General features: G+C 39.5%; 1 protein-coding gene across 1 annotated transcript in view; it reads right to left on the bottom strand.

The window, feature by feature from the left end:
* uba6 (ubiquitin like modifier activating enzyme 6) overlaps positions 1-25705 on the bottom strand; it is a 116671-nt gene that overhangs the window by 22781 nt on the left and 68185 nt on the right. The window contains exons 14-25 of the mRNA XM_060846327.1: positions 19171-19314; positions 19009-19076; positions 18499-18577; positions 15775-15855; positions 14587-14664; positions 12860-13041; positions 9330-9435; positions 6669-6758; positions 6479-6559; positions 4029-4157; positions 2898-2949; positions 116-179 (exon numbers count right to left, since the gene is read on the bottom strand). Coding sequence (XP_060702310.1) covers positions 116-179; positions 2898-2949; positions 4029-4157; positions 6479-6559; positions 6669-6758; positions 9330-9435; positions 12860-13041; positions 14587-14664; positions 15775-15855; positions 18499-18577; positions 19009-19076; positions 19171-19314 — 1154 coding nt within the window. The remainder of the gene's footprint in view (positions 1-115; positions 180-2897; positions 2950-4028; positions 4158-6478; positions 6560-6668; positions 6759-9329; positions 9436-12859; positions 13042-14586; positions 14665-15774; positions 15856-18498; positions 18578-19008; positions 19077-19170; positions 19315-25705) is intronic.

Genomic DNA, 25705 nt, shown 5'->3' with positions numbered 1-25705 from the left:
TAAAATATTGGACAATAAAAACTGTAATCCAGATTTTAGGGAATCCAAACAGAACATGCAATTGGGACAGAATTCCAACAGAGATAATGAAATACAAATTCTGATAGTTACTTACAATTCATCATTTATGTCAAACTGCATTGGACAGGGTGGTCTCTTTGGTGACTGCCAAAATAAGCCTGTAAACAAACAGAATCTCAATAATTAAAACATGGACAAATTCCAGACAAGTTTGTTAGGTTTACCCTAGAAGACAAGTGGATAATTTGGGGTAGCTCAGTGGTTAGCACTGCTGCCTCACAGTGCCAGGGACCCAGATTCAATTCCAGCCTTGGGTGACTGTCTGCGGACAGTTTTCATGTTCTCCCCATGTTTGCGTGGGTTTCTACCAGGTGCTTCGGTTTCATCCCATAGTCCAAAGATATTCAGATTAGGTTAAATGGCCATGCTAAATTGTCTCCAGTGTCCAGGGATGTGCAGGATAGATGGATTAACAATGGTAAACATTGGATTATAGGTATAGGATAGGTGGTTTTAGTCTGGGTGGATGTTCTTCAGAGGGTGGGCCAAATTGCCTCTTTCTGTAATGTAGGGTTTCTGGGATTTTAAGCTAATTAAGACGACATATAGCTTGCTTGCTTGCCTTTATCGGTCAGGGCACAGAGCATAAAAATTGCCAAGGCATTTTACAGCTGTATAGTACTTTAGTCAAGTCACATTTAGAATATTTTGTACAGTTCTGATTGGCACACTACAAGGAGGATGTGGAAGCTTTGGGAGGGTACAGAAATGGTTTACTGGGACGTAGCATGATTTGGATGGTATTAGCTATGAAGAGAGATTGGACAAACTTGATTTGTTTTCACTTGAATATTTAAATCTGAGGAGTGCCCTGATAGAAGTTTACAAAATTATAAAAGGCATGGAGGAAATGAATAATTGGAGTCTTTTTCCCCAAAGTAGCAAGGTCAATTACAAGGAGACATAGGTTTAAAGTTAAAGGGGATAAGTTTAAAGGAGATGTGAGGGGCAAGTTTCCCTACACAGTGTGGTAAGTGCTGGGAATGTGCTATCAGAGGAGGTGGCAGTCAGATACAATAGCAACATTCAAGAGGTAGTTTGACAGGATACATGAATATACAGGGAATAGAGGAGTACAGACCACATCGAGGCAAACGTTTTTAGTTTAGAAAGGCATAATGTCAGTGCAGTCGTTGTGGCTGAAGGACCTGTTTCTGTGATATACTGTTCTTTGTTCTAAGACCAAGGATAGCTTTTGCAGTAGAACACAGCAACTCCACATTCTTCTCCAAATCTCTCACCATTCTGACTTTCCTGTGCCAGTGCCAGGTAAGAATCACTGAAAGTTCCCTTTTCACAGGACTTCACTGCACAGACTGTAGTGATTCAAATTAACCCACAACTTTCTCAAGAGAAATATGGCTTATACAAGAAATTTCAATCTTGTTAGCAAGACATTTATTTAAGGTGAGAGTGGAGAATCCTTTTAAGAAAAACCAACAATGCATGCACATTACAGACTTGTATTTCTTCTGCATTCTTTAAGCAGTGCAAACTCCAGCTGAATGATGGTATTGCTAGTATGTTCAATGGCCAGAGTAAAACTGAACTATTTAAACCAGAAGGAACCAAGCACAGTTTACACTCAAGTGGCAAGCCTGAGCTAGGTAAAAAAGAAAATTGACTGGGTTTTTCTGACAAAAATAAGCAGCACGTTTTTAGCACTTTAATTTGTGTGCAAATGACACAGCAATTTCAGGAGAAGAACAGGTGAACTGTTAAATACCACCACCCTGTTTCAATTTTACAGTTTAGTTTGTAGTTTTGAGAAAATGGCACCTTCATTTTTGCTTCATAATTGACATGCACTAAATGTCATGAAAATGCTGTATATGTGTGGTAGATATGGATTGAACTTACCCCAGAATGTTAGCCTGATCATTGCTGAAAATGTGTTGCTGGAAAAGCGCAGCAGGTCAGGCAGCATCCAAAGAACAGGAAATTCGACGTTTCGGGCACAAGCCCTTCATCAGGCTTGTGCCCGAAACGTCGAATTTCCTGTTCCTTGGATGCTGCCTGACCTGCTGCGCTTTTCCAGCAACACATTTTCAGCTCTGATCTCCAGCATCTGCAGACCTCACTTTTTCCTAGCCTGATCATTACAAATTTTAAAAATGTTAATGTCAATTACAACCAATCAGCCCTTCACGCCGGGTAGTATGTTTTCGATTGTTGAGACTCACTCCTTCAAGCATTAATTGATGCTGGAAATATTACAAACAGTGAAATTGAGACTATTCCAAAGAAAAAAGTTCTTGCTTTTCCTGATAGAATTATTTGGATTGAGAGAGAAAATTTTCTCTTTAATTCTCTATCTGTATTCGACGTGAAGTTGAATTCACCCATTCTAATGCATTCTTGCTTTTCAGTGCTTGCACGGTTGATTCTTCCATTTTTCAATCCAATTTATTAAGACAACACCTTGCTGCTTACCCTATTCAAACAGGTCACTGTGTTACACAAACCATTTAAAAATCGTTTAACACCCTAACTCTCATGAAGAGTTTTAATCTGGGTCAATGCTCCTGTAAGAGCAAACAGTCAGGATCCAACAATAGGCCCATTCCTGCCCTCACCCAATATCCACCACCTCTACTGTAAAAATCATTAGGCAGGAGTCAAGAATAGGAACTCTGAGCTTTTCCCATTTATAGTATAATTGTAGCATAATCTAGTAATCAGATTACTTGAATTAGATAAGGAAAATAAATACGAGATCCCTGGTTTAGATTGCTCAATCCCATATATGTGGGGCAGATAGCCGCTGAAAGGGTTGGCACTAAAAAAAAATGAACAAACTTTACCACAATACTTACTTCCATCCTTCAGTTTAGTATCTAGTGGAAATGAGTGCAGAAGTTGTACCGCCTGGAGGAAGATAAAGAATGGGTCACTGCTGCTGCTTTGTAGACGAGGCCGACAATCTCAAATCTTTCTTTTGTGCATTGCGAGAATGGACATTAGTCAGTTAATGATTCTTTGCTGGTAAACAAAAGAGAATGGAGCCAGGGGCATGGGGGTGTAATAGAGACAGCAATGAGAAAACAGGATGGGGAGAGACAGCAGGGAAAGAAATGGGGTTGGAGAGAGATAGGAGGGAGAGAATGCAGTTGAAGAATGATGACGGGAGAGAGATGGAGGAGAGACAACATATGTAAAGAGAGACAGTGGGGAGACAATGTGGGTCTAGCAAGGAGAGACTATGTTTGGAGAGGGTTAGTCTGGACAGTTAGTGGGGAGAAGATGGGGGTGGATAGAGTGAGACAACAGGGAGAGAAGGGAAGGGTGAGAGAGACAATGGGGAGAAGATATGGTGGGAGGAAGGCAGGCAGAGATTGCTGGGGAGACAGCAAAGAGAGAATGAGGTGGAGGAATAGAGGAGGAAGATAGAGAGAGAGATAGACACTAGGGTAGACCAGGTGGACCAAGACAACTGGGGTGGGGTGGGGGGGGTGGATGTTGGAGGTGGAGACACGTCAAGTTCGATATGTATGGGGGAGTGTGGGTTGGGCAAGGGAGGAGAAGAGATAAGCAGTAAGGACACAGTGTGGAGATACAATGGCAGGGTGAGCACATAGGGAGTGGCAATGGTTCCCCTGGTTGGAAATGGCCTGTTGGGTGGGGAAGCAAATGGTGGTGAAGGCTAGGCCAGGATGACAGCTATGCATGGTGGACTGAGAGTTATATTCAATTTATCAGAAACTAATAGCACTGCTGTAGATGGAAAAAATGCAAAACCAATAATTTTAATCATAATATACCAAACAGCCTGTTAAGCACAGATAATATTTGTACTGAAAAAGAAATACTACAATCACTGACTTTAGGTAAAGTAATTAAATGGGCAGGGTAATATTTTTACTGTCATTACCATAAAAGATAAATCAGAACACAAGAATATTAATTGACAATACTGATGCACTGATTGAATTATTATTGTGCCTTACCTTGTGATGGAAATATTTTTCAAATTTTATTCGTGCCAGGGCCACACACTCATGCCAATCTGAGGGCCACCTATTAAGTAATTTAATTGCTTGAAATGATCCTTCTAAACTTTCTCCATTTTGCATTCGCTACAAAACACAATTGTGGAAAAGAATAATGTTATCTGCCCTCAATATTAAATTCAAAGCTTTTCAAATAAACATTGCTAACAGAAAATCTCAATAGTGCAGCACATATTTTGTCTATTGCCGCATTTTAATTCAGGGTTGCTAAATTTAACCATTTCTTTGTGCAACATTGCATCATAAGTACTCACTCAGGAGGTTGCGAACTGAAGGGTTTTTGTCAGCGTAAAATGGATTAGTTGCGTAGTTGTGAAACAGTAGTACCATTATAAGAGCAGAGCAGATTTACAAAGCTGACAGTTTAGTTAATGTCAAGTAGATAGTCTTGGTGGTCTGCCTCCACACTTTGTACAAGGAGACTTTTAAACCTGAATTTCAGCTCCCAAGTTACGGCAATTAATACTGAAATCAAATTCCGACAGGTTGAATATGAATCATCATATCTGGACGTTGTTGAGGACATTTTGGAGCTGTGAGTGGGCTCTACACACGCTTGATTTAGTTGCTAACACCCTTGCCTCTGAGTCACAAACCACACTAAAGAATCAAGTTATTGCTCAATGTAACACTAGGGTATGCAACAGGCAAATTAATTTCAAAGCAGTCAAGTCTATAATGGTAAGGTGTCAAGAAGACTGTGGCCTGGACAGGATGCTGAAAAGGGGAGGGTGTGTTGCCTCACACTACAGATGACAAAAATGGTGGAGGGAGATCTGTTGAATATGGAGGCTGGCAAGATGATAGGTGAGTACAAGAGAAATCCTATCATGACTCTGGGAGGGAGGGAAAGGCATGACAGCAAAAGGTGAAATAAATTGGACATGTTGGAACAAGCAAGTCACTGATTTCAACCCCAGGGCATCAATGTGGACTTCAACAGTTTCCTTATTTCCCCTTCCCCCACCTCACCCCAGTTCCAAACTTCCAGCTCAGCACTGTCCCCATGACTTGTCCTACCTGCCTATCATCTTTTCCACCTATTCACTCCCCCCTCCCCCTTACCTATCACCTTCATCCCCACCCCCACTCTATTGTATTATACTCTATGCTACTTTTTCCCCACTCCCACCCTCCTCTCACTTATCTCTCCACCTTTTAGGCTCTCTGCCTGTATTCCTGATGAAGGGCTTTTGCCTGAAACGTTGATTTTACTGCTCCTCGGATGCTGCCTGACCTGCTGTGCTTTTCCAGCACCACTCTAATCTAGATTCTGGTTTGCAGCATCTGCAGTCATTGTTTTTACCAAGTCACTGATATTGGCTGATGATACTATTTGACTCTCAAAAAGCCAAATGAAGGAGGAGGTTACAAACCAGTTCAGTGTAGACAGTTGGATTTAAAAATGAATACAGAATAATGAATGTAGTTAACAGAGAAATTGTAGCAATAGTAATGAAACAAATTCCTATAGATGGAATTGATTTTAAGAAATGACCCGAGAGGTTCAAGAATATTGGGTGGTGGAACAATCAGTGAATGTATAAGAAATGGAAACATTTCAGGAGAAACATCTTGGATTGTTTCCTGACTGTGTTGTGACTAAATCTCAAGCCCATAGAACTATTTATGGAGAAAAAGGAGCCAATGAAACAGAGACACAATTTGGAAATTCAGTTATTGGATACAATGTTTGAAAATTTTGCCAAAAAGGATGAAGGTAAAGAGAATGAGGCTGATTTGTATAACTCATCTTCTTTAACAGAAATGCCAAGATGGATTCACAATTGTAAGTTAAACCAAGCACCCTACTCAGATATGGTTTGTGGTTCATTCCTGACTCTTGAGAAGACAAACACAAGTGTTGAGTAAGGAACACGCCCATGCCTTACGCTTTTATACACAATTCAGCTCCAGGTCGCTAATTGGCCCTAACTTTTTCCTCAATTATATGCTCAGAACCTCCCTTCCAAGATGGGGGTTCATCACAGCTAAGGTGCCAACTGTTAAGATTGCATCATTCTCACCTCCCCCCAAATCAGTCTCAATGTATTAGGAATCCAAAGCCCTCTCTTCTGCACCATTACAGACACATATTCAGCTATATATCCTATACCATAGCAAAGTCCACAAGCATGGCCATCAGTTTTGGGGAGAAAAAGATAACTTAGGCTTAACTGCCAGGCCTTCTTCGGTTGTAATGCTATTAACACAGGGTCTCCAAGGCTTTTGAACATCAAGATGTATGTTGACAGTCAAAACAAATAAGCATTTATCTAACCTGTATTAAAAAGTGAAGCTGCAATGCTCTGTTAACAAATACTGTAAAATTATGCACTGTTCCAAGTCTGATCCTGAAGTCTGTATTTTGAAACAATAACTCTCACCTGCAGAACATTGTCTGTTGATTTATGGTTTTCCCAGAATTTGTTGTACATTGAGGGTTTGTAAGAAAAGGAACTTTCAAACTGAAATGAGAAATGGAATAAGATTTTTCCATCATAAATTAACAGGATAGCACTTCAATTGACATGCTTTCTAAAGAAGCTGATTTAAAATACTACAGCTGTTTCATACCTTATCTCTTGACCACTGTATTGTATGTTCAATTAATGCAGGAAATGATTTTAATGTGCAAAATGGGATTTCTTCTTCAGGAGGATCTCGCTGCAAAAAACCAACAGTGAATCACAAAAATGTTGAAGTATTTAAAACTTTAATTTTTGATATCACATAGCAATCACTTTCAACTTGTATAGCATCAACGTCTGCTTTCTGAACATGCTGGATGTATAGTTCAATAACATCAAAATTCAACTATCCTACTGCATCTATGCCAATCTTTAACAGCAGCAATCTATTGAAGTATCATTTCCATGCTTAATCTACAACCATTTCAACTATAAACCATCATTTTATTTATTGCTATGTATTGCTTTACATCCTAAATTAATGGCAAAGTAAATTCCAATTATACATTATATGGCAATTGAAATTTGGTTCAGCTGTGTAACCAAAGCATAAATCTAAAACTGCATTGATATTGCAACTTTCATGAAGGACCTTTGCAACTAATGAACTATTTTTGAAGTCTAGGCACTATTGTGATATAGTCACATTGCTGATACCATTCCCAAACAACACTGCTTTTCTCTTACCAATTTTCTCTTATCTGTTTCTATTCTGATAAGTATATCAGATTGCTCACAAAAGGGATGGTTCTACACACAAAAATCATAGAAATGCCTAGCTTCAGTATGATTTCATGGCCACTAGATCTCCTGTAGCTCATGGTTGGATTCCATGAGCAACAGGTTTGCTCTAGTACAAAGTCAGTGTCAGCATTCCCTGCCTACTGGATATACTGTTCAAGGTTTCATTATCGAAACATGATAGTGAATGTCAGTGGATTATTTGACGATGACAACTCAAAGGTCAAAGCCAAAGGCTCCAACACTCCTCCCTAGTTCCTCAGAGAAGCCTCTGATAAATCCCATCTGGCCCAGGGGACTTGTCTACTTTCATTCCTTCTCGAACTTCCTTACTAACCTTAATCCATTCTAGTCTAATTCGTCTCCTCTACAATATTCTCCTTTTCCTGAGTGAAATATTTGTTTAGCACCTCTCAGACCCCCACAGGTTCCACACATAACTTCCCACTTCTGTCTTTGACTGGCCCTATTACTACCCTAGTCATCCTTTTATTCCTCACATACCTCTAGAAAGCTTTAGGTTCTCCATGATTCTATCTGCTAAAGACTGCTCATGTCCTCTCTCTGCTCTTCTTAACTCTCTCTTTAAATCCTTCCGAGCTAATCTGTACCTCTCCATCGCCTCATTGGAACCATCTCGTCTCATCGTCACATAAGCCTCCTTCTTTTTATGATGCAATAATATAACAGGTCAGGTTATATGTCCACAAAATGAAGAATAGAGTACTTTATTTATATGCAAGTAGCCTTTCTATAAATAGAAGTTGCAAATTGAGCACAGGTTGCAATTTATGTCAAAGTTTGGGAGAAGATTTGTAGCTCGGGTGCTCGTTGTTGTGGTTTTGTTCACCGAGCTGGGAATTTGTGTTGCAGACATTTCGTCCCCTGTCTAGGTGACATCCTCCTTGCTTGGGAGCCTCCTGTGAAGCGTTTCTGTGATGTTTCCTCCGGCATTTAAAATAACGGAGGAAACATCACAGAAGCACTTCACAGGAGGCTCCCATGCACTGAGGATGTCACCTAGACAGGGGACGAAATGTCTGCAACACAAATTCCCAGCTTGGGGAACAGAACCACAACATTGATGTCAGTTTAAATGCTTTGACATACACGGTGGCTCAGTAGTTAGCACTGCTGCCTCACAGCACTAGGGTCCCAGGTTCGATTCCAGTCTCGGGTGACTGCCTGTGCGGAGCTTGCACATTCTCCCCACATCTGCATGAGTTTCCTACGGGTGATCCGGTTTCCCCCACCCCACAGTCCAAAGATATGCAGGTCAGGTGAACTGGCCATGCTAAATTGCCCATAGTGTTAGGTCTATTAGTCAGGGAAATGGATCTGGGTGGGTTACTCTTCAGAGGGTTGGTGTGGACTGGTTGGGCAGAAGGACCTGTTTCCACACTGTAGGGAATCTAGTCTAGTCTAAACTAAAAATACGTATGTACATAAGTTAGCTGATAGTAAGTTTTATAAGCAGCTATGTCAAGCTAGAAGGAAGAAGGAAACTTTTGATTGGTCCTACAAGAAAGAGCACTTTTATTGATGTTACAACAAGCAGCTGACTACACTAAGATTGGCAAGAGTCCAACAGGAACTTGAGTGACCGTGAAGGGAAAAATCATCTTTCAATGTAATGCCCAAACAATTGAGGAACAAGACTGTACTCAAATATTAATAATAATTACTTCAATGAGGCAGGCAGTCTGTTCAAAAATGCTTCCTCCTAAAGTCAAAAGAATTAGATAAAACATGGTGTAAAGAAAGGGAAGAGGAGATGAATTGCTATGACTCAGTGTGTAAAGACTTTTTCTTTGATGGATGGGAGAAGTGCACGTCTAAAATCAAACACCTGTCACCTGTACATTTAGGAATATTCATTAAAATTCAGTGGTATGGTTGTCACTAAACATTCGCATCTCTCCCTACTTGCCGTTGTCTTAAGAATTGTCTCTTCAATGCTCCCAATTTGACTGTAGGTTAGAAACAAAACACGGGGTTGTTGCACTGTTTGGAAGTATGTACTTACATGGCTATTATAGCTCTCTGTCAGATTTGGCACAATGACCTCTGTATGCCCTTTTGTCCCCATGGTTCCCGAATCTAGAAGTGGACGCTGATTTGATACACAACGACTGTAAATGAAAAGACAGTGAGAGAGTCAATTGTTAACATGTAACAGTCGGTCAAGAAAAATTAGCATCTTTCAGAGAACCAAGCTATGAGTAATTCACACAAGCTAGATAAAATGTACATCGTGGGGAATTTGCATTAAATTATCCCACGTATACAAAAACATTATTTAACATGAAAGCAATAACAAATTAATTAATAAAGGCTGATAATTATCTTGCCAACTATGATTGCAAATCCATTGGTGCAAAGCACTTCAGAATGTCCTTGTATAAAACTATAAGAGTAGTGCTCTTGGTCAGAGATAGTGTAACATACATAAAAAAGATCCCAGAATTCTCGACACAAATCATGCTTTGTCCAAGATAAGTTCTACGTTTTACTATGCAATTTAAAAAAAAAACAAATTATGCCAGAAGCTAATCCTGCCACCTATCTTGCTCCCTGGATAGCTTAATCACTACTGGGAGTTTCCCTAACTGGAAACCTATTTGGAGGCTTTCGAGAACGTTTTAAAAGTTAAGGAGGAATTTACTAAGAAATTCATGACTGGACCAGCTACAAGTTTTATTGGGGTACTGTATACTTGCACATTATTTTAAGAGTAATTTTCAGTTTTTAAATGTTGAATTATACACAGGTGCTGCGTTAGCACTAATCAGAAGTACCTTTCTTTTTGATATAAACCCATTGTGAGCTATACCAAATTAAATAAATTTGCTCTAAAGATATTCTTTAAAGTGCCTAGTTGCCCAATTGTGGAGATTCACAGCAATTCTGGACTGGCCAATTTCAAAACGTGTTGCAACTGAAAACTCAATATTTAAATTAATAATTAAACATACAACTTGGATACAAATTAGAGCCCAGATCATTCCACTGCATCAATACAGGAACTCCATCCTGGCCAATATTCCTGGTTTCTCATTGCACTCTCTCATGTCCTCCTCCACTCCACCACCTCCCCTCCTTTCCTCCTCCTCCCCCCTCCCCAAATTCAACATTTAATCTTGGTTTTATTGTAAGCTATTACATTTAGAGCTACTCCTGAATGAGTTGTCACCTCTTTTAAACTTTGCAAATCAAAGCTACCAATCCTTCCTTGCTTGCACATGCAACAAAAAACTTAAGATTAATTAGAAGAAGCAATGTTGTAAGGTGACAATGGCCTAAAAAGTTTTTGATCATGACTAGGTTTTAACTTTCAATAAAAGTCCAAAACACTGGAGAAACTCAGCAGCTCTGGCAGTATCTGTGGAGAGAGAAAAACAGAGTTAATGTTTTGAGTCCAATATGGTTGTTCTTCTGAACAGTAGTCCATGATGGACTCAAACAGCAGGCCTGTTTCTTTCTCCACAGATGCTGCCAGGCCTCAGTTTCTTTTAGATTTCCAGTATATGCAGTACTTCAATTTAATTCAGCTTCTAAACTGTTTCTTTTATTAATTATTTTAGTCAATGCTTGGATATTTTGCCTATTTTTTCCAATTCTTAACTCTATAGAAAGCAGTTGGTTACAGGAAGGAAATCATTTGGCCCATGGTATTCTTCCTGACTCTCTGCAAGAGCAATTTATCCTGGCAGCTCTTCTCCACCTTTCCAATACAGTGTTGCGCTTTTCTCCCTATTCAGACAATGATTGAATTTGCCTTCTCCACATTCTCAGGCAATGCATTCCACATCCTAACCAGTCACTGCATTAAAAAAGTTCATCACCATTGATTATTTTGCCAAATACTGTCAATCTGCGCCTTCTGGCTCTCCATCTTCCATCAATTAGAAGCGTTTCTCTATCTACTCTGTTCAATCCTCTCGAATCATGGCTCCTGTCAATCATCTCTTCTGCAATGATAACAATGCCAGTTTCTTCAATCACCATATGCAACTGTAGTTCTTCATTCTTGGAACTATTCTCGTGAATCTTTTCTGGAACTTCTCTAATGCCTTCACATTCTTCCTAAAGCGTGGTGTCCAGCCACTGCTTTAGTCCAGTCTCTTTTTAAAATTTGGCTTTGTCTCCATTGAGCTTTATCATCTTGTTTCTTCTTGGTGTCCATCCCCATTTTGTTCAGCAAGAGTTCACTTTTCTCCATCCCTGGAGTCCATGATTGCCCTTTGTAAGATTTCACCTTTAACCTATGACATTAACCCAATAATCGAAATCATGTACATTCAGACACTGATGTGCCAATGCAATTAAGTACGCATACCAGACAACTTCCACAGGCCTCCTAAGAACTGAAACAAAGATTAAAGGTGGACAATTAACAATGAGCATTTATATCATTTGGAATGCACTCAAGGAAGGTTACCACCACATGTGGATTTCTTTGGGGTGGATAGCAAAATATCTAGATGGTAGACCATACCACTTAGTTAACCGATTTATTCAAACTGACCATAACAGATATATTACAGGAGAATAACAATCAATTGAAATATTGATTAATTCTCACTATCATTTTGTAATAAATAAAAGCAGGGTTTACATAAGGATAACCTTACACCTAATGGAATTAAGATTAACCTCCTCAATCTTTCTTTATACCTCAAATTCCATAGTCCCGTCATCTGAATTACCTCCAACATTTAGTGACTTTCTAAATGATCAAAGTCTTTTTGAATGTAATTGCCCTGCCATAAAACTTGATACTGTTCTGACATTTTTCTAAGTCTCGTGGATCCAAAAGTGAATGAAACACACTTGGGCAACATGAGATGCCCTTTCCCCACTTAGGCACCTCGCACTCTGCAATTTAACATCACAGTTTACCCTGTCAGCTTAATGTTGATAAGACAGTCAGCTGTTTGGTGACATTAAAACTTAACCACTACCTGAACAGAATGCTCACAGAAAGACTGAGTTTGCCTGGATTAAATGAAGCTAGTAGCATGATTGGGAGTTTTGTCTGGAGTTGTCTAACAAGTACCAGAATCAAAACAATGATGTTCAGCACAGATCCACCAATTCTAACATGGGAAAATTGTGGATATGATTCTGAAAGACTGACAAACCGCACCCTCCCTGAATCCCAAAATAAGAGAGACACAATTCAACGTTTTCATTAACTGCAGGCCAGTGTTTTGCTACAATGTTTTCATTTACAACAAGTCAGTCTGCACCAACCTCTAAAGAGCAACTTGTCCAAGCCCACCTTTCTTGCCCCACCCAACACCCATATGGGGTTATAACTATGGCTAAACTACGTAACCTGGACATCTTTGAACTATGGGAGAAAACCAGAGCAGACAGAGCAAACACAGGCAAGCATGGGGAGAACGTGCAATCTTCACAGACAAGGCTGGAATCAAACCTATGTCTCTGGTGCTGCAAGGCAGTATTGCTGACCATTGTGCCACCATGCTGTTCACAGTGTAATACTTTACACCATGTCTACAGTCACCTTCTCATTTATACATCCGTTACCTGTCTACGTATCTCCTTGCTTCCACGTTATCCAGTGCAGTGATGACAACATCCATTTGGCTATAAAAATGATCACTATAAATATTCTCAGTCGATGGACAAACTTTGTTTAGGTGAGAATCTATTTTTATCTGGGGATTTATTGCCGAGGTGGTTGCTGCAGCTGTGTAGCTCTTTGGTTTCTGACAAGAAAACAGAGGACTCAGATTAACGTTTTAAGGAAAACACTGAATACATTATTAAATTGTCACAAGTTGGAGAGAACGTAGCATGGACTAATGTTACTGGACTAGTAATCCAGAGGCTTAAGCCAAGCTCTGCAACCCAAGATGGGTTCAAATCCCACCACGGAATTTGAATTCAAATGAATTCAAATAATAAATCTAGAATATATAGCTCGTCTCAGTAATGGGGACCAGGAAAATATTAAGTGTTGTAAACACCAATCTCGTTCACTAATGTCTTATAGGGAAAGAAATCTCACTTTGTCTGGACTCCACAATAATGAAGTTGACGATTATTCTCCACAAACCACTTTGTTCAAGGATAACAGATGCTGGCCTTGCCAACAGCACCCACATTCCATCAAAGAATATAATAAAACTGATCACCATAAAGCTACGTATCCTGGAGCTCATACATAACCGCTGTGGGGCTTACATCCTAATGTACCAAAGACCTGGGTTTCTCATTTGGAGTTTGCAGCGACAAGGGATCACCTTATCAAACATGTTGGATAGCGCCAACTACAGAAAAGGCAAAAAGACACATGGACGCTGCTCTCAATAGTCATTAAGCAGAGAAAGTGCATGCAAATTCCCACAATGGTGAAAATTAACATCTTGTATGACCGCTCCCCAATAATTTATTTCAAAATGGACTAATTTCACTGCTGCTGCCTGTACTCTGGTGGAATACTTCAGGCCAATTCTCAGGCCCAGGCTCTCTAGTAGGGTAGACTCATCACTCCAGTATGTTAGAAACCATCCAGTGTTTTGCTAGCATACCAGTCGCTCAACACTGAGGAGGATCTGAATTCCATGAGAAAGGGTGTTGATAAATCGTGGGGGGGGAATACAGATTAAGAGTCTACAGCTCCACAAGTATTAAAAGGCATAAAGTAATGCATCCTGGCTGCTGACAAACACTGAACTCTTGACAGTAATGTACACATGAACGTATGGGAGGCTGTGGCGTATTGTTAATGTCACTGGACTCACAATCAGAATCTCAGGCCAATATCCTGAGGACAGTGGTGTGAAACCCAACACGGCTGATAATGAAATTTAAATGACCACACCTCAAGCGAGGGAGGAAGTCAAGAAGGTGGGACCTTAGCCAGTATGAGAATTGAAACCGTGCTGTTGGCGTCACTCTGCATCACAAACCAGCTATCCAGCCAGGAATAAAGAGCTAGTCCCATGGAGAGACGGAACAACTGTCAATTGTTTAATAAAAATCTGGTGCTCTAAAGTCTTTTTGGGAAGGAAAGCTGCCATCTTTATCTGGTCTGGCATCCAAACGACTCCAGGCCCACAGGAATATGATTGACTCTTAGATGCTCTCCAGGTAATTGGGGAAGTACGGCATGTGTGTATGTGAACTGTACAATTACTAAATTAATAAAGCATTTTAGGCAGAGGTGAGCAACATCTTTGAATTTTGAGGAACATCTTCCTTTCCTAGCAAAGATACATTGACTAGTTCTAGTTTGCTCACTATCATACCTGTATGTGTCGGGGTCTGAAGAGAAATTGTCTATTTAGATTGGATTTTTCTATTAAGTCAGGGTCTGTGATAGTTATCTGCAAAGGAATCACAAAAGTTAGATGTAAGGTTAACACCGTACAGGCATTTGACCAAATTAGCTTTGTCCCCTCCCTCCTTTTGTACAGACAGCAGTGTCAACACGAGGCTAATAAATCCAGGTGACACCAAAAGTACCTGCAGCAATTACTAGCAATGCCTGGCTATAAACAAAAAGTACTGAAATTTGCTTTCAAATGTAGTCAGATCTAATTTGGGTGACACAGCTTTCAGGATCATGTAAACCTCAAACATAAATAGTACTGAATTCTCTAGTGCAGATTTGTTCATAACATTATCAAAACTCCAAAGGATACAAGCCTGATACTAATGATAGGAAGCAAAAGTCATGGATAAGTTAAATTTAAATGGACTGGATTAAAAATCTAATAATCCAAGGATTAAAAAATGTGAAAGGTTCTGTTGTGGCACAGAGATAGAGTTCCTGCCCCTGGTTCAGACAGGTTCAAGTCCCACCTACTCCAGATGTAAAATGAGAAAGACTTTTGAGTGCCTTAAAAGGTTTCTCAATTTAGTGATCCTTGCTAATGCTGAAGTGGCTTTGATACAAGGTGTCCAATTTTTAAAAAGGTGACACATGGGGTTGCTTATTTATCTGAAGGTTTTGTTTTTAAAAGAAACACAGTAGGACCTCCGGACATGTTACTGAAAGATTGTTTGTATGAAAGCAAAAAAATGGTGGTAAAAAATTATACTACTTTTGCAAAATGGATTTTTACTTGGGTTTCTGCACAACCTAATGTTATGTCTCAAAAAAGTTCCATGAACCAAGAGCGAAATTTGAATTGTTGTTTTAAAAAGTGGAATAAAAATATTCCTTGATAAATTTGAGTGGGTCATGTGGGTGTAGATTGATTAATGCAATTGAAAATCAGTTTATCATAAAGTAATTTGAATCATTGTTTAGTCCAGTTTTCACAATGTTCATACAGAATCTAAAAACGTCACTGCCTGTAAAAACATACATTGCACATAACCTGCTTCTACCATTGTGCTAATTACCTTACTTTACTGTTGTGACTGATTTATAAATACATAAGTAACAATGGATACATTTACTTGACCACTACCAGAGGAAAGATACGTACCATTCCTCTTTTCTGGCCAATGCTAACACCAAGCAGAGCAAGGTTCTTCAGCATTTCGCAGCCAATTGCACCACATCCAACCTGTAAGGAAACAGTTATTTTTCTTTTTACCCATTAAGATTCCACGTGATACATTTCAAGGTTAAAAAAAACTGATTGAAAGGACATTTCTTACCAACATTGTATAAAATCGATTCAGAACACATGCACTTTGGAATCAATGATGTCTTTTTAGAACCCTGTATCCATATTTCAGGCATGCAAAAGTGGAATAAAACGATGGAAGAAATGTGCACATATTTAATTAGCATGCACTGCAAATACGATATGTTGTTACGCACCCTGGTGGTGGCACTGTGTAGTGGAAGATCAACCTTTCACGAACCCTAGTCCTAACTACACAATCCTTCATTTTCAATAGTGACAGGTGGTCAAATTTAGGGATTTGTGGCTTCTTCTGTGATTTTTAAACTGACAATGAACACTCCACGAGACAATCTAAGTAGCTCTAATACTGACAAGTGATTGAACACAAAAATATATTAATCATGGTACAAAAGAACAAAATTAGTTGAAGAAACGGACAGCAATTAAAAGCAGCTTTAAATGATTGAATAAAATTGTAATGACTTTTTAAAATTCACCCATGGAACATGGGTGCCGCTGGCTGGACAAGCATTTATTGCTTTTCAGAGCATGGTGGTGAGCAGCCTTCCTGAACCACTGCAGTCCATGTATTGTAGACTGACCCACGGTGAATTCTAGGATTTTGACCCAGTGACAATGAAGGAACAGCAATACATTTCCAAGTCAGAATAGTGAGTGTCTTGGAGGGGTACTTGCAGTTGGTGGTGTTCACATGTATCTGCTGCCCTTGCCTTCTAGATGGAAGCGGTGAGATTTTGGAATGTGCTAATGATCTTTAGTGAATTTCTGCAGTGCTTCTTGTAAATAGCACATACTGAGAGCACTGAACATTGGTAGTGGAGGGAGTGGATGCTTGTGGATGTGGTGCAAATCAAGTGGGCTGCTTTGTCCTGGATGGACTGAAGTTTCTTGAATGGTATTGAAGTTGCACCCATCCAGGCAAGCGTGATCATTCCATCACATTTCTGATCTGTGCCTTATAGATGGTAGCCAGGCTATAGGGAATCATAAGCTGCATCATTCACCACAATATTCTTAGCCTCTGACCTGCTCTTGTAGCCACTGTATGATATGGCAACTACAGCTGTAGTTGCTGTAGTTGCCATATCATACCTGCTCAGTGACTCCCTATTTGGGTTCACTCATCTCCTGACCTCAGGATGTTAATAGGTCTCGGTGATGGCCAGATTGTCTCTTATTGGAAATGGTCATTGCCTGGCATTTCTGTAGTGCAAACATTACTATCCATTTGTCAGCCAAGCCTGGATATTATCCAGATCTTGTTGTATTTGAACGTGGACTGTGTCACTGTCTAAAAAGTTGCAAATGGTGCTGAACATTGTTTGCCAATGATTGCACGTTCCCGCTTCTGACTCTATTATGGAGACAAGGTCGATAGATGAAGATGTTTGGCCCTAGGACACTACCCTGAGAAACACCTGTGGAGTTGTCCTGGAGCTGAGATGACTGACTTCCAACAGCCACAGCCATCATCCATGTGCCTGGCATTACTCCAACCAGCAGACAGTTTGCTTCCCGTTTCCTATTGATTCCAACTTTGCTAGGGTTCCTTGATGCCAGACTTGGTCAAATGTGGCCTTGATGTCAAGAACTGTCACTCTCACCTCACCTCTGGAATCCAGCTCTTTTATCCATATTTGAATCAAGCTGAATTGAGGTCAGGAGATGAGTGAACCCAAATAGGGAGTCACTGAGCAGGTTATTGCTTAGTAGGTGCTGCTTGATAGCACTGTTGATGACTCCTTCCAACACTTTACTGATGAGGTGGTAATTGAGCTGGCTGAATTTGTCCTACTTTTTGTGCACAGGACATACCTGGGCAATTTTCTACATTCAAACTATGTTGCCATTCCTTCAGTGTTGCTGGGTCAAAATCCTGGAACTCTTTCCATAACATCATTGTGGGTGTACACATGGGCTGCAGTGATTCAAAAAGGCAATTCACCACACCTTCTCAAGGGAGATTATGGATATTTTGTGAATGCATGAAGAAGAAACTATCTTAAAATCCCCATTAGAAATGAAATCTAGACTCATGAAGCTCCAGGTCTCTCATTGTGCAATTCAATATTAACATCTACAACGATGAAGAGACAATGAAAGACACCTTGCCAACATCATGCATATTCCAGGAACAAGTCAAAAGAGTAATCTCATTTTTAAGTGCAATTTGAAGACAGAAACATGAGTAGCAACCTTGGTGAAACTTTTGTGACTGGCATGCTGTCTTATCTCATGCAGATAGGATAAGATCTACACTGCAATTTTTTATTTTTCTTCTCTCATCCGCCACAGGTTAGTAGACAGATCCAACTTTTTGATCATTGCATGATTGTGAAATGTGTCCTACATGAAAAGTATTGCACCCAGACTGTACAACAATGTGTAAACAATGGCTGGACCTTCTATGGTAACAATAATTGTCAGCAAAATTAGCTGTCACTTCTCCTCTGAAACTGATGGCAACTTTTGGAAGCTGTACATGTTAAACCAGACCAGAAGTTGCTAATTTTGTTGTTCTGATGGCAAAAGACAATATTTATGTTATTCACTTACTATGAAAACATTGAGGTTGTTGAGTTTTTGACACATGGATTCTCCAATACATGCGCGTAGAGCATCATATCGATCTCCTCTGTATTAAAGATATCAATTATGTATAATTACTATGTAAAAACTCCAACACCGTGTACATACAGCAATGTAAATGGAAAGCAGTTTTACCTGAGTCCCCAACACTTCCCCATCCTCCCACAAACATGGTCTCCAATTTCAGTTTTAAGAGCTAAAAGGAGATTTAATCACAACATAAGATTTTCTCTTTGCTCAACCTCTGTTGCAGTCTGAACGTTTGAAAATAAATGAAAGTGAACATGAAACAGGCAAATATTGCCACAAGTCCTCTCTCATCATTTCTGAACTGCCAGCATTCAGTCCTGCAATTTGTTATCTGGGTTCTATTAATTCGGGAACATGTAAAGTTTAATTATCCATCAGGTATATAGGGATATATTTTTCAATAGGAAAAACACACACACAAGTACACAACATATCCTTTTCACAAACCTTGGTTGGAACTGATCACTAGTGACATCATCAAGAGGCTGAAGAATCTCTATCACATCAAAATATAGCTAAAAACAAAAGAAAGGTACTGTTATGCAATGAAATAAAACTCATTATTATTGTCTTAAAATAAGATTGTCAGCTGCCTGATCACAAACTTACCCATTGGTGAAGAGGAGAAAATTTGCCCGTCAGTGCCTTCAAAACTTCCTGGCTGATGATTCCACCAAAGGCAGCAGACAGGGAAGCCAAATGTCCTCTTGCTGTTCTTGAAAGCCACTTAACAATCTCTTGATTTACAGCAGCCTGTGATACACAAAATACACTGAGGCAAAAGAAAACATTCATGCTGACTTCACCAAATATGGAGCCAATGAGATCTGCTTAAAGGTCCAAAAGATGAGATGCACTTTTACTTTTGTCTAAGTGTTATCTGGGCCACAAAGCCTGGCATTGCTTGTCAACAGTATTAGATAGGTAAGGACTGAAAGGTAACAAATGTAAGCCTGTTTTCAAAAAAGTAGAGAGAAACAGAACTATTAGCCAGCTAACCTGATAATAATGAATGAAAATGATAGAATCCAATTGTTTGGTGATGATAACAGCTGACTTAGAAAATTATAATACTGCTGTGAAGAGTGAATTTTTATTCTGGATAGGATTTCAAGGCTGCTCTATTTCAGTCCTATCTGCAGAAAAAACAACAACAGTCTTAATTAATATTTTTTGGGTGCTGCTGTTTGCAAGCTATAGCAACTGTAGGTTCTTTGTGCTTTCATTCATTTTGTATAACTGCAATAAATTTTGCTGGAGCCTTAGCGTGAACATTCCAATCTGATAACATGCTTTCCACTTGCATTGGGTAATCTCTGCGTAATTTGTGGTGGAAAATGTCGTGAAAAAAATTCACTCTGTGCCACTTTGCTTTTCTTGGCACATCTACCTGCTGATAATGGAGGAAGGAGGAACTCTAATTCACTCAAACACAACAAAAGAAAACTTGTGTCACCATATGTTCCTTTACAAATCCTACTGCAATTCCTATTTAATTTTAGTTGTTGCCTTATGAAAGCTAGCTGATTATGTCTGAAATTACAACTTCAATGATCACACAACTGATTTTCATAAATGAGTTATATCTGCACGGAAAGTTTTTGATACCTGGTAAGGTGCATTTCAAGAAGAGCTTTTGATTTTTCAACCTGGAGTTGTGATTGGTTTAATGCAGCTCTTTAAATATTGTAGAATGCTAATATTTTAATAAGCTAATAGCTAGTCATTCCAAACATTTGTTATCAAAGTGGACATTCTCCAAAATACTGTTCGTGGCATTTTACAGATCATTCTTCAGATTGTTTCCCCAGTAGGGAAACAAATTAATGTATGCAAGTTACTTAAAAGCCTGTGTCAATTGGGGATTTTCATTCTATTGAGCCTACAACTCCAATATTCCACCAGCTGAATAAAAGAAGTTAGCAGCTCTCGCAGTACTAAAGAAGATAAACATAGAAAAACAAAGCTGAGAGTCATGAAGAATCTGGAAAAAGTAGAGGGTGAGACAATGTTTTCACTGGAAGAAAAACTAATGAACACCAATTTGAGGTGATTATCAAAAGAAACAAAGTAACATCAGAGAAAAAAAAACATCTTTACGCCAAACATTGGCACACTGGAATGCAATACCGGAGTTTATGGTGGAGGCAGACACAAAGTCGTCAAAAAGATAATCACATAATTACATGCAGAGAGAAAAAAACATATTGGCAGGGAAAATAAAGGGGGTGCAACTAAGGAAGTTGACCTTGCTGAGAGCCAGCAAAATCACAATGAGCCCAATTGCCTCCTTCTGTACCACAACTATTGCGTGGCTTTGTAGAAAGAGCTACAAAGATGGTTATTCATAAAGCTGCCTCATAATGATCAATTCATGTGAAATATAAGAGCCAGAGATATACAAAAGCACTCATGACTGAACATTAAGCTGGGCAAGATACATGCTAAATAAGCCAATGGCATGGCTCTATCAGCTATATCTAAGTATTTTATAGTGAATTATTATTGAAGTTGTCAAAGCAGCAACAAAGCCAGAATTGTACAGATCTGATCTAACTCTTCAGAAATTCCAGACAGCAGAAAACCTCAGACAGAAGACCGAGGAGGACTGCTTGTGGAAATACGGATTCATATACCCATGTATCATGTTGTTTGCAGTATCGGCATGAGTTAATATAGCTTACTGCTTTGCTGAAAAGTAATGCTTCCAGAACAGGCCTAATGCAAAAGTCGAAAATGTGTTGCTGGTTAAAGCACAGCAGGTCAGGCAGCATCCAAGGAATAGGAAATTCGACGTTTCGGGCATAAGCCCTTCATCAGGATGAAGGGCTTATGCCCGAAACGTCGAATTTCCTATTCCTTGGATGCTGCCTGACCTGCTGTGCTTTAACCAGCAACACATTTTCAGCTATGATCTCCAGCATCTGCAGATCTCATTTTTTACCCTAATGCAAAAGTCTTCAGCTAAAAGATTGATAGGTCATTCATCATGGCTTGAGTGTCTGGGAAGATGTCATTCAGTTCCCCTATATTTACTAAAGTGAATAGGCCTAAAGTGGTCTACATAAGCACAGTATCAGAATGATTTGGAGAGGTTAAGATGGACTGAGTATATTCAAACCTCTTGACTCCATGCTAATCTGATGTTACTTCTGTTTGTCTTTTGAGACACTGTGATTTAGTGGTTTTATTATTGGTAGCACTCATGAAATGTGGAGATCAAAAGTAGAATTGGTATACCAGTTTTCAGTAAACCGCTTGGCTGTACATTAAATCATTGAGTGGGATGTTCCGGAGTTCTTTTAGTGAATGATGAACTCAATCATACTAGAACTGTGATACAATTTCCTTGAACAATTACTACTGAGTTACAATAACATGAGCTTGTTAAAGACCTGATTCTATGATTGTTACATATGATATGTGTACAAACAGCACTTCCACATATCAAAGCTCCCATTGAACAAAGAACATAGGACTATAGATTTAAGAACTGTCTAGTTCTGAAGAATGAACATTTTCATAAGAACAGTCAGTTTAAAAGATGAATGCAGTCCAAAACAGCTATGCAAGCTGGAAGGTATGGAGTGTGACAACTTCAAATGTAAAACATTTACCAAGCTTGAAACATTTCTAAATTAATGTGGTGACAAGAAAGACTTGTGTAAAAACATAATTTTCCCTTCCACTCACATGGATATGCTACAGGAGGAATGGGGCAGAATGAAGTTCTTAATTTTAACAGCAGGAATCCTAGTCATTATAACCATGTTTTATTTTACAATTGTTCATTTGCTTATTTTAAAAAAAGTCAATCCCCTGTGGGATTGCTCATAATTAGAGGAAATGGTCCGTCTTATTACGGTGTTTGCTCTAACAGGAAACAGGAATTCACAGTGCCACTCTGGGAATGCAGAAGAATGACAGATGTTCCTACAATAATAGTGCTAGAGATTGTACCTACTTCACTAAGCAATGTGACAATGACATCTGCTGATCTTAATAGATGCAGTGTAACAGTGAAATTAACTAATTTCAAGGATAGCGAGTTTTGAGAAGATTTGTAACTCAAGTTGATGTTCTGGATGTCTTTGCTCACTCAGCTGGAAGGTTCATTTTCAGACGTTTCGTCACCATACTAGGTAATATGTTCAGTGAGCCCCGAGATGAAGCACAGCTGATGATTCCTGCTTTCTATTCATGGGTTTGGATTTCTTTGGGTTGGTGATATTGTTTCCTGTGGTAATGTTGTCTCCTATGGTGCTGTCACTTCCTGTTCTTTTTCTCAGGGGTGGTAAATCAAGTCCAAGTCAATGTGTTTGTTGATAGAGTTCTGATTGGAATGCCATGCTTCCAGGAATTCTCGTGCGTGTCTCTGTTAGGCTTGTCCTAGGATGGATGTGTTGTCCCAGTCGAAGTGGTGTTCTTCCTCATCCATATGTAACGATACTAGTGAGAGAGTGTCATGTTGTTTTGTGGCTAGTTGATGTTCATATATCCTGGTGGCTAGTTTTCTGCCTGTTTGTCCAATGTAGTGTTTGTTACAGTCCTTGTATGGTTTTTTTTGTAAATGACAAAAGTTTTGCTTGTTGTCTATATAGGGTCTTTCAAGTTCATTAGCTGCTATTTTAGTGTGTGGTGGGTTTGTGGGCTACCATGATGCCATTGGGTCTGAGTAGTCTGGCAGTCATTTCTGAGATGTCTTGGATGTAGGGGAGAGTGGCTAGGATTTCTGGATGTGTTTTGTCTGCTTGTTTGTGTTTGTTGCTGAGAATTCTGCAGACTGCGTTCATTGGGTAACCATTCTTTTTGAATACACTGTATAGGTTTCTTAACATTAGAAACAACACTCAAAGATAACCAACTCACAGGAGAAACCCAGCAAACTATTAGACAGGTCGTTGCACCAACATTAAGCAGACAAAGGGAAGGAAATACACTCAGTACACAAGAAAGGAAAACATTAGAAAGAGTTAAAAAAAATTGTCATCCTACCTGCAAACAAGGGAAGCTTGACAGTCATTTTAAATCAAAGAGACTACATTGAAAAAGCAAATGCACTGCTTGCAGATACCAACACTTATTAATAAGTGGAGATAGACCCCATCCCTCAACTAGAGGTCTGAATCACAGCCCTACTCAAAAAACTTAAGAAATCTAGAGAAATAAATAAGACAGACTTCCAAAAAATGAAACTGGACGGATCACCCAAAATTCACAAACCAGGAGCCCCCCTCACACACGTAGTCTCATTACCTGGAAACACCAACTTACAGATTGGCCAAGGAGCTACACCAAAGACTAAAACTCTGAGTAGGAGACTTACGCCACCCCATCCAATCCACCCAAGAATGCCTGAAGACTATCAAAGTCACCAAGATAGAAGAGGATGAAATAATGCTCTCCTTTCACATAACAGCCCTGTTCACATCAATCAACATCAACCTGGCCAAGGAAACACTGACTACACTATTAGAAGATCCAAAGACACATACACCAAATACCACCAACTTCATCAGCACAGACAGTATTGTCAAGCTAGTGGACTTATGCGTTACCACCCACTTCACCTTCAACAACAAAACCTGCAGACAAACCAACTAAGCACCCATGGGATCTCCAATATCAAGATTCTTAGCAGAGACCGTAATGCAGAGACTAACAAATAGCTCTGCCAACCATTTAATCCAAACTTTGGGTCTGCTACGTGGATGACACCTTTGTCATCATTAAACGAAACAAATTAGAGGAAACTTTCAAGGCATTAATAATACTCTTAATGGCATAAAATTCATTAAATGGGAGGAAAACAACAACAAACTGCCATTCCTAGATGTCACAGTAGAGCGAACAGCCAATGGGAAACTTCAAACCAGCGTCTACAGGAAAATAACACATACACACCAAATATTGATCTACAGAAGCAATCACCCTAACATCCACAAACAAAGCTGCATCAGAACATTATCCCAATGAGCCTTCACACACTGCAGCACAGAGGAAAATCACATATACAGTGTATTCAAAAAGAATGGTTACCCAATGAACGCAGTCTACAGATTTCTCAGCAACAAACACAAACAAGCAGACAAAACACATCCAGAAACCCTAGCCACTCTCCCCTACATCTAAGACATCTCAAATGACTGCCAGACTACTCAGACCCAATGGCATCATGGTAGCCCACAAACGCACCAAAACGTTAAAACAGCAGCTAATGAATTTGAAAGACCCCTTATAGACAACAAGCAAAACTTTTGTCATTTACAAAAAAAACCATGCAAGGACTGTAACAAACACTACATTGGACAAACAGGCAGAAAACTAGCCACCAGGATATATGAACATCAACTAGCCACAAAATGACATGACACACTCTCACTAGTATCCTTACATATGGATGAGGAAGGACACCACTTCGACTGGGACAACACATCCATCCTAGGACAAGCCAAATCGACATACACGAGAATTCCTGGAAGCATGGCATTCCAATCGAAAGTCTATCAACAAACACATTGACTTGGACCTGATTTACCACCCCTGAGAAAAAGAACAGGAAGTGACATCACCACAGGAAGTGACATCACCAACCCAAAGAAACCCAAACATATAAATAGAAAACAGGAATCATTAGCTGTGCTTCATCCAGGAGGCTCACTGAAGATATTACCAAGTATGGTGACGAAACGTCTGAAAATTAACCTTCCAGCTCAGCAGGCAAACCTACATCCAGAATTTCAAGGATTTGGGGGTGAGGCAGGTGATATAGAGTCATACAGCACAGAGACAGACCTTTCAATCCAATTCATCCGTGCTGACCAAGTTTCCCAAAGTAAAGTAGTCCCACTTGCCTGCATTTGGCTCTTATTCCTCTAAACCTTTCCTATTCATGTACCTGTCCAACTGTCTTTTAAATGTTGTAACTGTATCTGCGTCGATCACTTCCGCTAATGATTTAGGGTAAACTGAATAGGCAAGGTAGAAGAATTATCCATTTATTTCACTGGACTGGAGTTACAACAGCAATAGACACTAATTTCATACAACTGGGAGTCTGGCAACAATACCCACTGATATTAGTAGAAAAGGCCTGATGACATTTGCCATTGACATAAGCGGATTAGGTGCATGGAAATGTTAA

This window comes from Hemiscyllium ocellatum, chromosome 2 (assembly GCF_020745735.1).
Source record: "Hemiscyllium ocellatum isolate sHemOce1 chromosome 2, sHemOce1.pat.X.cur, whole genome shotgun sequence".
Lineage (NCBI taxonomy): Eukaryota > Metazoa > Chordata > Chondrichthyes > Orectolobiformes > Hemiscylliidae > Hemiscyllium > Hemiscyllium ocellatum.
This window is presented reverse-complemented; position numbering and strand designations above follow the sequence as displayed.